The sequence below is a fragment of the Monodon monoceros genome, unplaced genomic scaffold (genome assembly GCF_005190385.1).
Source record: "Monodon monoceros isolate NGI ecotype Baffin Bay Population unplaced genomic scaffold, NGI_Narwhal_1 Super_Scaffold_21, whole genome shotgun sequence".
NCBI classification, from domain to species: domain Eukaryota; kingdom Metazoa; phylum Chordata; class Mammalia; order Artiodactyla; family Monodontidae; genus Monodon; species Monodon monoceros.
This window is the reverse complement of record NW_021703778.1, coordinates 70837676-70852620: the sequence shown is the minus strand read 5'-3', so window position 1 is coordinate 70852620 and position 14945 is coordinate 70837676. Positions and strand designations below refer to the sequence as shown.

The window sequence follows — 14945 nt, the reverse complement described above, 5'->3', positions numbered from 1 at the left end:
TACATCCCCAGCTCGACCAGGCCCTGCTTCGCTCCCATGACCATCCAATCCTCTTAATCGTATGCCTTCATCAGTAACTACTAGCTATCTACGTGCTTGCCCCTGTCCCAGCTGCTGGTTTGCCTGGTCACTGAGGAGCCCACCTGAAGCCAATTCCCCCTGTAACTGGTAGCCTCCTCCTCCCCTGGAGCAGTGAAAACTGCTGCTGTGTCCTGCCTGCCACCTTCCATCCACAGTGGGGAGTCGCTGCAGGATGTCGTTTTGGACACGTAAGATCCCCTATCCAACAAATTGTCATCTCTGTCGCTGCCTCTGGGCTTTTCGGTCTCGAGGCTGGGTTACTACAAGGCCCAACAGTCATGTCTCCTACAAGAGACACTTTCCAGACACAGGGAGATTCCGAGTACGCACTTGGCCCGGCCCTGCCGGCCTTCCCCCCAGGCCTCTGCTCTGTGCTCCCCACCCTTCCAAGCCCCCACCTGACGTCCCGTCTCCTCTTCTCCCGTAAGGCTGTCAGTGAGAAGTTCCCCTCCTCTCCTACCTCCCTCCAGTCTCTCCTCTACTCAGCCCAAACGGGAAGAGTGTGAATCCTCCAGCTGAAATTCTCTGGGTCTAGAAATGGGTGTGAACAGGTGACTCGAGAGACGCAAAGTGGAGGAAAAGAGAACCTTCCACATGGAGGTGGTCAAGGGACAAAGGAGGGCCCCAGCTCTCCATGTGCCAATTACCAACGCATCCCTCTGCGCACATGCAGCCCCTTTCTAGGACCCACTTGTCCCTGGTCCGGGAGCTCTGGTGCAGTGCACAACATGTGCAGCCGTACGTGTCGGTCCTGACAAAGTGGCTGGACCTTGGAGTCGGAGCCCACAGGCAGGACAGCCGTCAGCCGTGGACAAGGGATATAACAGGTGTCTGGGAGAAGAACGGGGAGAACCTAGCTGTGCCCAGCGCTGTAGCTCCAGGGAACCGCCCCCCTCACTTCCTCGGTGGGTGTGGGGAGGGGTGGGGGGTAGCACAAACCACTGAGAAGTGGGGAGAGTCAGCAGCTTCTGCCGGAAGGGGTGGGGGCTGTGGTGGGGAGAGGAGGGAAAGGAAGAAAAGGGGGGAGACTTCCCAGCCGGGAAAGTCACTTAAGAGGCCTCCCTCTGAGCCCCCTGGGCAGCCTGTGGTGGGGCCGGAGACCGCAACGCAGGCATCTACTGCGTCCCCACCCCAAACAGCACCCCCCCCCACCAGAAGGAGGGGAGAGAACTGACACACATGCTGAGAACTGACGGTGCACCAGCCATTTGACCATCAACAGCCCTGTGACAAGGCGCGGCCAGGACACTGAGACACAGAGCAGTGACGTGACACGCCAGTCACTCAGCAGAGGGGCCTTAGAGCAACAGTGGCTGTGTCCCTTCTGCATGAGGCATCCCAAGGCTCTGGCAGTGGAGGTGGCTGTGCCGTCACAGTGGGGTTTCCTTCCACCTACAAGGTGGTGTGATGAGCCTTAAGTAAGGCGGTGTGCAAAGTGCCCGACACCTAGGAGGAGCCTGTCAGCCCCCAGCTTAGTCCCCGGAGAGAGAGAGGAAAGACCCCCGGAGGCAGGGCCAGGGACCCGTTTCCTGTGTGTCACCCCTTCTTAGTGTCCACAGAGGACTCCCAGGGAGAAACAGCAGCGTTTGTCCTCTGGCTACAGAGCTTCAGCCTCCTGATGCAAGATTGAGTGCCGGGGAAGCCCTCGTGCAGCCCCGGTCTCTCAGAATCCAACCTGCCACTAGCCCAAGCAGGCCGGGCATCAGCAGTGCACAGGAAGCTGGAATCTGACCCCTGGCGTTGGGCCAGGTCTCCATGGCAGCCGTGGATTTATAAACGGGGCCTCCACCCAGCTTGGCGGACTTTCGACTTGAAGCCGGGAGGAAGGGGAACAGGAAGGCGGTTCTGGGAGCAGCAAGCGCACGGGTGGCAACCGGAGGCCCCGCGATGGTGAGTGAGGGTCTGTGTGGCCCTGTCGAGCTGTCCTGGGCTGGGGTGGCTGGGGGGCTTTTGTGGAGTCCCTCCCTGACTGTTCTCCTCTCTCTGCTGCAGGCCAAGTTTCTTTCCCAGGACCAAATTAATGGTAGGTTTGGTTTGTTCTTTCGTTAGCAACTCACAGCAAAATGTGGGTCTCGTTAGGCAATTTGCTCTGCTCATTTTTTGTTAGTGGGAGGGAAGGAGGTTGGTGGGAGAGCTGGGCCCACCCACAGGCAAGGGGCCGGCCGCTGTAGGGAAGGGCTGGGTTGGAGGTGCAGGTGGGGGGCAAAGCTCGGAGGTAAGAGATGTTGGTGTCGCGCCTGTCGGTGTGATTTACAAGAGGGAGTGATAGGAGAGGGAGCTCACTGGGTTTTCCCCCAGAACTTGATAGCTGGATTTGGGGAAGGAGAGGGAAAGGGGATGGACAGAGAGACACCGCTGTGGCTGAGGACCCAACCAAAGGAGGGGGCTTTGTAACTGGCTGAGAAAGAGAAAAGAGCCCAGGTTTGCACACTCAGGCAGGATGCTTCTACGCTCTGGGCCTCAGTCTCCCCATCTGTAAAGGGGGGAAGGTCAGCTTAGGTGGTCTCTGAGGTCCCTTCTGTCCTGACAGCAAGCCTAGTTTTGGTGTTTGGAGCACTTTGTTCCTGGAGTCCCCTGACCTGCTGGTCCCCAAGCAGGCTTCAGTTTCCCGCAGTGCATGGTTCTGTTTCCACAAGGCCAAGCCAACAGGGTTGGGTTACACAGAACTCAGGGGCCCAGACCTGGCTGGGGAGGCCCATCTGAGCTCAAGTAGGGAGATGAACTGAGGGTTACCTAGGCAGGGATTCCAGAGTTCTGTGTACCAGGAGCTTGGTCTATAAGGGAGAGTGGGTGGGTGGGTTGCAGGCACCTCCCTACAGACCCCTTGATATCCTTACCCCACGAGGGGGAACAGAGCAGGGACTCTTAAAACACAAGGCCCAGGGCAGGGGCCCCTCTTGCCCAGGTCTCGAGGCAAGACTTGAGGAGTCTCAGGGCTGGAGTCCAGCTGTCAGCCTCAGCCTCCCCCAACCAACACCTGGCTCTGAGGCTCACCCTCCCTCTGGGGCCTCTGAACCTCCCAGAAGAGAAGAAGGTAAGTTCCCCTTTGTATGTTAATGTCTGACACAAAGAAAGTGACCACAAACGTTAATGAATGAAAGACTGCAGTGGGAAGACCAGGGACCTTGGAGGCAGTGGACCTGGGGTCCAGTCACCTCTGAGCCTCAGTTGTCTCATCTGTGAAGTGGGGCTAATGACACTGCCTCACCAGGCTGCTGTGAGAGACGCAGCATATGTCAGCCATGTGCCTGACACTGGGCCTGGGTGTCACCCAGACGTACGCTGGGGCCAGCTTGCTCTTGCTAGCGTGAGCCAGATGGTACGGTTTTAAGAAATTTGTGAGCTGGTTGTTAAAATCAGCCATTATTAAATAATGGAAGATGAAAGAATGCTCCAATCCCTCCATCTGTATAAACATTTTTAAAAGATATCTCTTGGGGCTTCTCTGGTGGCGCAGTGGTTAAGAATCTGCCTGCCAATGCAGGGGACATGGGTTCGGACCCTGGTGTGGGAAGATCCCACATGCCGCGGAGCAACTAAGCCCATGCGCCACAACTACTGAGCCTGTGCGCCACAACTACTGAAGTCCGCGTACCTAGAGCCCGTGCTCCACAAGAGAAGCCACCGCAATGAGAGGCCTGTGCACCACAACAAACAGTAGCCCCGCTCTCTGCAACTAGAGAAAGCCCGCGCGCAGCAACAAAGACCCAATGCAGCCTAAAATAAATTTATATATATATTAGAAAAATCTCTTGCAGTCAATAGTGCTGAAGATTTGAAAGATTTCAGTTTAATGAATATAATTTGCACAAAGGCCGAGAAGTAGTTTAATAGATCACTTATCAGATGTAATGATAGTACAGTCATTGGGAAAAGAGTGGCATTCATTGGCATGCAGCCTACCTCACTTAATGGTTAAATCAAAACCGTAGGTTGGCAATGGCTACAAGAGCTGTCAAAACTCACTGTGATAATCAATTGGCTAGATGGAATTTATAATCGAGTATATTTTATGATCTGTAAATTGTGTGCTGCACATCCTCAAGTCTATAAAACTTAAACTATGTACGTATATCATCAGAGCCGGTTGTTACATTCCGAGCATACAGCTGGTGTTATCCTAGGCCCTGGGGAGGATTATTTCTTGCCTTGGGGTATTTGTATTTTCAAAGGGAAAACCTAAAGGGGATTTTTAATTCAATTTATTTAACCCAATTTGTTCTTTCATTCAACAGTTATGAGTCCTTTCTTTGTGCCAGCCCAGATCTAGGCATTAAAAATATAGCAGTGCACATAATAGCCCCAAATTCCTGTGCTCACAGGGTTCACCTTGCAGGGATGGTGGGCGGGGGTGGGGGGTGGGGGACGACAACAGGAAAGTAGTAACATAAACAGGATGTTGGATGGCATGCTGGCCTATCAGAAGGAGAGCCAGGCAGGGAGAGGAAGGAGGTGTGGAGGTCTGGGGGGAAGGGGGGCGGGGCAGGGGGTGGGAGGAGAAGAGCCCTGTTCCAGCGCAGAACTCCAAGTTCAGAGCCAGACTCCCAGGTATCTAAAGGTAGGAAGACAGAACACATATGTAACTGAGGAGGTGGGCCCCCATTTGACCCTAGCCCTGCTGATATCAGGGACCACGGGGCAGGGGGCAATGTTCCCCCCTGTAGAGCCTGGTGGATTCTAGGCCCCAAGAATGTGATGTCCCCACCTGGCCACTGTCGGAAGATGGTCAACTGTCATAGGATGAGGTCTCAGGAAGGCAGCGGGCCCACCCCTCGTGCAGAGAGACAGAAGACAAGCCAGACAGAAGACGAGGTGGGGTGGCCAAGAGCGGTCCCCAGGGGGGGAAGGGTAGAGCTGAGTTTAAGCCCTGCACACATGGTGGCCCTCTCTCTTCCCCCATCCCCACTGGCACTGGGCCTTCTTGGAGGGAATTAGGTTTGGCAGGAACCAAAGGAGGGGTTAGGCCAGGCTCTGGCCCTGCTTCCCCTGGGCCACTCCAGCCCCTGCCACCAGGTCCTGCTGGTGGTCTGCCCCTCTGAAGCTCAGGCTCTGCAAAGTTCTGAAAGGGTGAAAAGTTCCCATTCAACCTCTCCACAGGCACAAAAGCAGCTAATTGTCTCTAAACCCCACTGCCTGGCCTGCCTTTGGTTAGCAACCTCCCTGAAATCCTCCTGCCAGGAGAGGCCTTAAGGAGGGACCATGAAAGGGCCCTAGGCCTGAGCTTCCTTTTGGCGTCTCTCCCGCTCTGCTGCCCTCTGGTGGCTTCTGCCTGGGAGTGGAGATCCAGTGTGGCCTCCGGGGCAGAGCAGGCTGCCCACTGCGAGTCTTCTGCTCCAGCCTTCCGCCCCATCTGCACCATGGGAACAACGAAGGTACCACCCCGACAGGGTCACAGTGAGGATTACACAAGGGCCTGGGGGGCAAGTGCTAGTAGCGGGAGCTGCGGTTGGTTTTGTTATCAGCTCAGGAGCCACTGGTCTAGGCCTCTGAGGAACCAGCTGGGTGTGGGAAGCAGGAGAGAGCAGGGTGCTGAGGACAGCGCAGGGGCTCAAGCAGGAGCGGGGCTCAAGCAGGAGCTCTACCCTGTGGGCCCCAGGGACTGGACGAGAGGGGAGTCTTGACCAATTCTGATGAGAGCCCTACCAACAGCCCGTGGTCAGAACCTCTATGAGGGGCCCCTGATCTTCCCAAGCTCATGGCTGGCCTCACTGTGCCTCCAGGGCTGGGGGTCGGGGGAGATGCAGGTGGGGGTCGGTTCTGCTGGGCCTGGGGGGCTGTGGATCTGGAGGCTACTTGGCCCCCAGCAGGGTAGAGAGGGTTTGGGGAGAGCAGCAAGCAGGATCTCAGCAGAGCCTGGGACTACTTCCTGGCAGCGCCTCTTGAAGTCTTGAAGGGGGCCAGGGCCTGTGTCAGAGAGCAGCTTGAGAGTTCAGCAGCCTGGAGGCCGGCGGCTGGAGCAGTAGACTCAGAAGTGCCCACAGTTGTGATTATTGTCATCACATATGAGAGCCTCTCTGCCAGGCCTGCCCAGAGGGGATTTCTGGTCCTTCCCAGAAAGGAGGACCCGTAGCCCCGAGGCATTATTGTCCCTGTTTCCCACATAAGCTGTCTTTGCCAAGGTCCCCTGGGAGTCTGGTGCCCTGCTGTGAGCTCCTGGTCTCCCTGGGCTGGCCCTGGAGGGTGAGAGAGAGCTTTCCTCTGGTTTTAGTCGACTGAGGAAGGGAGCAGGGAGGGCGAGAGGGAGGAGGCACAAGGGAAGTCAGGAGAGGGAAGGGAGAGGGTTGGCAGATGAAACAGGACACCTAGTTAAATGCAAATTTCAGATAAACAACAAATACCTTTATAAGTATGTCCCATGCAAAACCTGGGATCGACTTAAACAATGAATACATTTTTTAGAATATCTGAAGTTCGGTTTACCCTGGCAGCCCTGTCTTTTTCTTTGCTGTCTGGCCACTCTAGGAGGGAAAGAGGAGAGGGGAGCAGGCAAAAGGGAGGGGAGGGGCAGAAAGAGGGGGAGAGGACAGAGAGGCAGGGTGGAGGGTGAAAGGCGGCTCCTGATTCTCCCTTCTGGGCTTTGGCAGAGTACAAGGAATGCTTCTCCCTGTACGACAAGCAGCAGCGGGGGAAGATGAAAGCCACTGACCTCCTGATGGTGATGAGGTGCCTGGGGGCCAGCCCGACGCCGGGGGAGGTGCAGCGGCACCTGCAGACGCACGGGATAGGTGAGTTGGCTGGGCCGGGCCAGTTGCCAGGGAAGGAGGAGTCTGGGCTGAGGGTGGGCCCTGAGCCCCACAGCTGTGGTCCGGGGGGGGGAGCCCCCGCAAGCAGGTGCGGATGATCCGGGTGTAAACCGCTCAGAAGTTTGAGGGGTAGTTGCAGCTGGAGCTCACCGGCTGGGTGCTGTGTGTCACTCGGGCTTCCTTGAATCCTCACAGCAACCGGTGACACCCCCATCCCAGAGGACCAAGGGATCTAGGCATTCCCACAAGGTTATCACACACCTGCAGCCCAGACAGTGCTAAGTGATCCCAAAGTTGTTTTGATAGAACAATGTCCCTTTACTATTTGTCATGTGCTTAGCTCAACAACCCAATGAAGGAGGCACTATCCATATCCGGGTTTTACAGACAAAGATTCAGAGCCCATTAGGTAACTTCCCCAAGTGCTTACGCCAATGGTGGAATCAGGCTTGGAACCCAACTCTGATCTCCAAATGGTTCTCTGGTGATGCGATTATGGGATTTTCATTCTCCTTGTTTCCTCTGTTTTTGACAATGGAAACATATGGGACTTTTCATAACCAAAACCAAGTTTTTTTTGTTGTTGCTCGGTTTTTATTTTTTAAAGAAAAAGAGGGAGGGATGTCAGAGGCCAGGATGGCTGTTTGCATTGGTGGCTGGACACTCAGGAAGGAAAGAGAAGGGTGGCCTGGAAAGAACACTTGATCAAGAGCCCATCTGGACCTCAGTTTCTTCATCTCTCAGATGGGTTCCCACCATCCGCTAGCGTTAACCTGAGGTCCCATCCGAGGGTGCCTGAAGTAGCACTGGGAGCCTGGGCCTGGGGGTGGGCCTCTGAAGGCCTCAAGCCCAGTGATGGGGCGCTTAGCAACTGAGATCTGCTGCTTCCATCTCCGAAGGGGTGGTGGTTTCCTCTGGTTTCTGTCTCCTGCAAACAGGAAGCTGTGGTCAGGGGCAGTTCTGACTTCCTGCAGTTGTAGCCCAGCCAGGGCCTGGGCTGAGGTCCCCAGGCATGCCTGGAGGAAGGGTGTGGGCTGGAGGGACTGGGGTGGAGGCTGCAGTGAGGGAAGTAGTGAGGCTGCAGTGAGGTGAACAGCCTGGTGGGACAGAGGCTTGAGGCCCCAGGTGGGGGTCATCTGTCTATCTTTGTAAATGTGTTACAGTGGCTGCCAAAAGGGGGGATAGACATGTTGGTGCACTTCCCTCCAGTTCAGGGCAGGAGAGAAGCATCCAGAAGGGGATAGAGGAGGCAGTGCTTCATCCTAGTCCTGCCACTGCTCTGAGGTGACTCTTCGCTCTGAGCTTCTGTCTCCTTAGTGGGCAAAATGCGATGATAACCAGTCACTAAGGGGTTGTTGGGAGGATTAAATGAGGAATATCCATGGTGGGAACTCAGCAGGACAGGGTGCATCCTCTTCCCCATGACCACTGCCTCCATCATGGTGCTTCCTGAGTTAGGTGGCCCTTGAGCTGGCCATGAAGGCAGGAACCCAGCTGCCTTCCTCAAGAGAAGCCTTTTCCTCCCTGCTCACTCCACTGTGTTTGGGGGTTTCCTAGACAGAAATGGAGAGCTGGATTTCTCTACTTTCCTGACCATTATGCACATGCAAATAAAACAAGAGGACCCAGAGAAGGAAATTCTTTTGGCCATGTTGATGGCGGACAAGGAGAAGAAAGGCTACATCATGGCGTCTGAACTGCGGTCAAAACTCGTGAAACTGGGAGAGAAGCTCACCCATAAAGAAGGTAATGGCCTGGGTCCCTCTTTCCCAACAGCACGAGGTGATTAAGGGGTTGGGGGAAGGACACCAAAGCCCAATCCATGCCACCTGGGTTATGTAGGCACTGCATTTGACGGATGCCCCAGAAGGTTGTAACTAGATGTTGAGCTTAGTGAACTCTGGATTGGATCCCAGAAAAGAACTAGGGACCCTGTGGGTGGCAGGAGAAATTAGCCAGGGCGAAGGGACGGCTTGGGGAAACCCAGTTATGATCTACTTGGGCATCACACTGTGTTCTAAGCTTTCACTGTGGGCCTTCATTTAGTGATTATGACAGCTCTGGGAGCACTAGTGTCCCCCTCATACTGATTAAACAGGTGCAGTGAGTGGCTTTTGAGTAACAGAGCTGGGAGCTACATGCAGGTCTATTAGACACTTGGACCCCTGCCCCCCAGCCCCTCTCAGGCTCTTTCCTCTCACCACAGCTGTCTTCTGAAGCTGCTACTGCTGCCAAGTTTCTAAATTGAGATGTTACTGTGCTCCCTTTCCCCACGACTCAGCCAGCTCTAAGAGCTTTTCCAGAAGGGGTGTCCGTGGTGGTCTTTGACTCCTACCTTCCCTGCCTTCCTACCTCAGAGAGGATGAGAGGCTTGGGTCTTCTAGGAAAGCCTGATGTCCATGGTAAGGGTGACCCCAGGGTGACCCCAATGTTGGGCCCTTTGCAGGTGTTCTCCCAGTCTGCCTGGTGGGCCCCTCGGTCCAGCCATGGCAGCCATGCCAGGTCGCTACCAGAGTCCACACCCACCAACCCCAGAGGCTGGGATTTCTAGTTAGGCGCTGGGCCACTGCCTATGGTTGAGGCAGGAGGAAAAAGGCTTCAGTAGTGATGGGCCTTAGCCTTTGGTTAAATCACAACAAACAAACAGACTTGAATCCTGGCTCCCCCTCATTCTGGGGGACCTCAGGTGAGTTTCTTAACCTCTCTCACCCTCCTCAGTTTCCTCGTTGGGAAATGAGGTTACAACAGACAATCCCTCAGGTCCCTCCAAGAGCTAACATTCTATAAAGCAGTCTGCTGAGATTTTATCTGCAGTCACAAAGGCACAGCGCAAAGCATGTAAAAATAGCTCTACAGAAGGCAGATGGAGCTTCCCCCGCTTTTTCAGGCCGGCAGCTATCACGATCTCGTCTTTCATTGTGTCTGTTTTAATGTGAACAGGGAAACACGGGCTCTCCTTCCCTCCCCGGCTCTGAGGACACTGCTTGGGCTTTTATGTACCAAGTGGAGTGTTTGTTAGCAGAGGGCCAGCAGGGGCCTTATTCTTACGGTTAATGATCTCTGTCTAAAGCAATACCATGGCCCCCAAACTCAAACATATCTCTCATTTGTTTAACCAGTAAAGAAACATTTCAAAGAAACTGACAATGTCTTCCAGACAGAGACTGATGTCCCTTCCTCTGGCTGTGGGAGAAGGAAAGATGATACTAGAAGTAAGACTCCTTTACCCTCAGTGATTGAAAGAAAAAGCTTCAGTTTTACTACAGAAGCATCCTTGGAGCTGAGATGGCTGGGAGGGAGGCCTCCTTTGCGACCTGGTTCTTTGTGGGTTCACAGGGAACCGCCGTTCTACCCAGAAGGCATCATCAGACTCCAGCTGCCCCTCTTCTGGACAGTTGGAGGCTGCAGTGGTTGGTGTTAGACCTGTCCATTGGGACGGTTTTAACCAAGTGGCTGGTGGGTAGAAGCATCTCTATGAAACAAATTACAGTCTCAACATTCTGAAAATACTCAGCAGTGCTAGCAGCTTATGCACAGAGCACAGTAATTACTTTTTGGAGGAGGATGGTTAAGCAGGCAGTCACAGGATATTTTCTAACAACTACCCAGGATTATGTTGGGGGTGCCTGGGGCCGGGGAAGTTAACACAGAGCAGTGATAGTTTTGTAAGAGGGTGAGGATGGTCCTGAGAAGCCACCGTGGAAAAGTGTAAGCTGAAATGGCTCTTGTCAACTGCTGGGAGAAGCTAGTATTTTGTCTCAGGGATCCAGAACCAGTAAATGTTGGGGTTTTGGTTTTGTTTTTTCTTTTTTTTGAGCAACATTAGAGAACAATGGCAGTTTTTTGTAGGCTTTGAGCTTAGACACAGTTGAATATATTTTCTCTTACAGTACCCCACCCCCGAAACGCACACTTTAAAGAGGTGATGGTGGCAGGTACCACTTGTCACTGAGCCCCCTTGGGGTGGGGGGGGTGTCAAGTTGGAAGGCAGACTGGCAGGTCAGGGGCAGGCCAAAGACTGGGCTGGGGGGCCTGGGATGGAGCTGCAGAGGGTGTCTGTTCTGCAGGGGGCTGAGACGGTGGGCTGTAGAAGGTAAGATTCATGCCAAAGTTTTCTGGAAATACTGGCACAGGGGCCAGACATTTTCTGAAGGGGAAAAAAAAAAGCACAAGATGGTTTCAGTGACTGAATCCTTACCAGTACACCCCTACCCTGGCCCCTGCAGAAAGCCTGATGAACTCAAAATTGGATACATGGTCTCCAAGGGGTAGGGGGTGGCTTGTCCCGTTCCCTCCACTGGTTTATTTCCTCATCTACGGGAATAGTCAATCAGACGCTCAGGGAAGACCTCCAGGGAGTCCCAACCCCCAACTGGATGTCCTATAACGTAACACTAAAGCCAAACTGAAAAGTTAATGTGATTTATTGCAGTGGATGATCTTTTCAGGGAAGCAGAAGTTGAACCTAATGGCAAAGTGAAGTATGACGAATTTATCCACAAGATCACCATTCCTGTGCAGGACTACTGAGTGAGGAGAAGGCAAGAGAGCCTCCCCTGGGCCGGAAAACTCAGACCGATGAATCTTTAAAAAGAAAAGCGTTCCTTTCACTTGTGGGAGATGGCAAACACAGCAAGATGACAAACCTGACCACAGCAGAGGGTAACTTAGCAAGGAAACGAAACGATTTCAGCTACAGTATTAGCATGTCTTTAATAAAAGATTTTTACTGATCTTAATAACTAACTACCATCAGTCTAGCCCTTTATATCATGGAAAGAGCCTATGGTTTAGAGTTGGGCCAGGGTTCCAGTCCTGACTATGCCACTTCCGAGTCAGGTGATTTTGGGCAAATCATTTCACCCCTCAAAGCCTTAGGATCCTCACTGAGGGTGGATTCCTACTTCTTACCTCATGGAGCCTGTTGAGAATGGTCTTCAAAAGGCCTTTGCAATTTGTAGAGCACTGTGTAATCCTGGGTTGCCATGGTCGTGCTTCTCCTAAAAAGGGCAATTTACCGAAAGACTAATATTCTGTATTTGGGTGCTAGAATCATCTTCCACATTTCCAAGATAAAGCTAGCTGAGAAACAGCAACAGACAGAGAGCTCAAACTCTCTGGCAACAGTTCTTGCAGCACCACAGGGTCACATACAAATTCTCATTCCCAGTGCATACTAATGTAGTTCAGGATATTCATTCATAAACAGGATAAAAAACAGGTTTAAAACAAGGCAGCATCAGCTAAACCCTGGGAAGAGTGATCTGACTACACCCCAAACCAAAGGAAACCAGATGTGACGAGTTGCATTCACTGAGGCCTTGCAGAGCTTGAGAAGACCTGTTATGATGCTTCTGTCAGAATTTTGAGCTCCTCCCTGACCCATTATCAGAGAGGTTCATGGGACTGGGATGGTCTGCTCAAGTGGGCCAAACTGATGATGGCTTCAAGCCATTTCCTCAGAACTAATGGAAAGTAATAAGGGGATGGAACAGGCCACAGCCGTGACCCAGCGAGAGCCCTGGAAAACAATAGTAGGGGTACTGGTCCTGCCGGGAGCTTTTCCAGCACAAGTGGCTTTTTAAGTTAGTTATGTAGCTAGGAGGTGCCAGGCTGGTGCTGCCTGTGCACTCATCAACGGTGTGGATCCATTGCTAGTGCCAGCACAGCCCTAAATCGGGCTGGAGTCACACACCAGCATGCTGAGGGCGGAGCGGGGCAGAACTCTTAACTACAGAGATTTTCATCCTTATATGTATCAAAACTGGGATCTCTGGGCTGTGGCTTTTTCTAATTGTGCCTTAGTGGCTAAAGCAAAAGAAAACCAAATTAAGAGGGAGGTGCGTCTCTGGGGAGGTTTACACAGAACACAAATCTAAGGGCCAGGAACAAGGTAAACTTCAGGGGACAAAACAGTCACAGTCTTAGTGCAGCTATCTCACGATGCTGCACAGCCTCAGACCAAATGGAGGTCCTGAGAAAGGAGAGCCGCTTTCGTTTCCCCAACAGTGTAACTGCCAATGAAGTGAGTACGAATTCCTAGGAGCTGTAGAGGAGGCTTCTGTGGGGGCAGGCAGTATATGGGCCCCAAAACACCAAGTAGGTGACCTTGTGATCGTCAGGCTGGGGATCTTAGGCTCACTCGGTACAGGGGCAGATCCAGGTTTTGTGGGGTCTGAGGGTTATACGATTCGGCGGCCTTCTTAAGAATATTACAGTAGAAATATAGAATTACTAGGGCTGCTCCTGGGACCCTGGAAGAGACCAGAGCAAGTGAGGGGCCCTGGTGCTTAAACTTCATTACCTTCATGGTAAATCCATCTGAGGGCTGGTTAGATGTTGGCACCCCATGTTGAACTGCTATATTTCACTTTCAGGCAAGGCTCAAGGGTCCTAGTGCGCCACATTTCTTTTTAACTCATCATGGACATGAGGAAGTTAGTCCTGCACAGCCACTCTGGAATACCAAGGATTAGACAGTAGATACCTGTGATTTAGATGGGACAGGAAAAGGAGGTTCTGGGCTATAACAATAAACGAGGGTACGTTCCCTCAAAGCTTTGTCTTTATATGCCACTGAATGGTACCCATTTGGTTTCAAAGCAAGTTTTATGAATCTCATTTGCCTAACAGGAACCTGAAGTAGACCTTGCCAAAAACACATAAGTGGTGTGTAATGGCCTTGAGAACCTGGGGCTTGTGTCCACTGACTCAGTGTTCCTCATTAAGGGTGTTCAGTGGGTAGGATTCCAAGATCCTGGGATGTGCTCTGATTTAAACTTCTACCCCAGGAAAGGCTCTGACACTACCCCATGTCTGGGTTTCCTGCTCATTCCTGAAATTCCTGTTGGTTTACCTAGCACCAAGTATTGTTTGCAAAAAAAAGGCCACAGTGCTCTTAACAATCAAATTGCAGATTAAACAGATTTAAAACTAAACGGATGCTGTGGTTCATTACAAAGCTAGCCATATTTCAGTAAGAAAGGGGAATGATAGCTGTATATTCGTTACTTACCTGAAAGCATGTTGCAAGAGAATGAGTTACTTGTCATGCTTTGAAATCTCTGGATCAGAGGGGCTCTGGAAGCACAAAGCATTGTCACTTTTTCTCATAGGGATTGTCCCCTTGTATACGCAGCAGTGTATTTTACAGAAGACAAATTAACTGAAGGCTTTTCTTTTATTACATCTAAAGAGCTCTACATAAACAGGTAACATTCAATAGGTAAACAATTTTTTTTCCAATGCATGTAATAAATATTTTCACTTGGTACTTTTATACAAACTGACATTGGTCTACTATACATTTTTAAAAGCCATTTTACTGGTTTGGCATGCGGTATGGAAATTCTAAGAGAGAAAGTTTTAAGGCAATGAATCACAGATTTAAGTTCATGGAATTTATGGTAACTTTTATATCTGTTTATATACATTTTTCCCCTTTGTTAATTAAACAATTAACAGCAGCACACTCTGGGACCACCAGCTATTCTCCCTCCCTCTTTCTGAAATCTAAGCTTTGTATTTTCTTTTAATTAAAAAACAGAATTCAACATGTATTGATAAAACAAAACTCTTACTAAAATAATTTCAAATGTGCTTTAAAGTCCTAAAGATCTTGAAGTGTTTTGTGTGTTTAAAATTGGAGCTGTTTAAAAACAATGTTCTTTCCACAATTAGTAATTTAAAATTGGGATGTATTTTCATTCAGTTTCAGACATTTGACTCAAAGGAAAATCTGCCAAGAAATCACATTTCTCAGAAGCTTAAGTGTATCTTTTCTAAGTCAGTAATAATAGAGAATTGTGATAATGTCTACATTAATAGAAGTAGAAAATTTTTAATGCTCAAAATAAATTAGTCAACCAAGCGTGGCATGGTTAAGGTCCAGATACTTTTAAAAACATGTGTTCAATAATGCCCACAAAATAATTAAAAGCCACTTCAACCCTGCTAGTCAAACAGCTATTATACTAAAGATGTGTGTGTGTGCATACACACACACACACACACACACACACAGAGTACTATACAGACACACAAACATATGCGCACCTATTATGAGTGACCAAGGCAAGGGGATGGTGGTAACTTGACTAAAGATTCTGAGAGTCATTAGTC

General features: G+C 51.2%; 1 protein-coding gene across 11 annotated transcripts; it reads left to right on the top strand.

Annotated features, from left to right (window-relative positions):
* The first annotated feature begins 33 nt into the window (after nucleotides 1-33).
* On the top strand, nucleotides 34-11797 carry CALML4 (calmodulin like 4). Of its 11 annotated transcripts, XM_029236353.1 has the most exons (8): nucleotides 37-269; nucleotides 755-908; nucleotides 1685-1971; nucleotides 2074-2104; nucleotides 6666-6806; nucleotides 8382-8570; nucleotides 9944-10036; nucleotides 11257-11797. In XM_029236353.1, the coding sequence occupies exons 3-8, from the start codon at nucleotides 1969-1971 to the stop codon at nucleotides 11352-11354; spliced, it is 555 nt and encodes a 184-aa protein (XP_029092186.1). In that variant the 5' UTR covers nucleotides 37-269; nucleotides 755-908; nucleotides 1685-1968; the 3' UTR covers nucleotides 11355-11797. The 11 variants fall into 11 exon arrangements, with proteins under 11 accessions (XP_029092187.1, XP_029092186.1, XP_029092185.1 ...); XM_029236354.1 differs by having other exon boundaries at nucleotides 34-908; nucleotides 11273-11797; XM_029236352.1 differs by having other exon boundaries at nucleotides 37-908.
* The last annotated feature ends 3148 nt before the right edge of the window (nucleotides 11798-14945 follow it).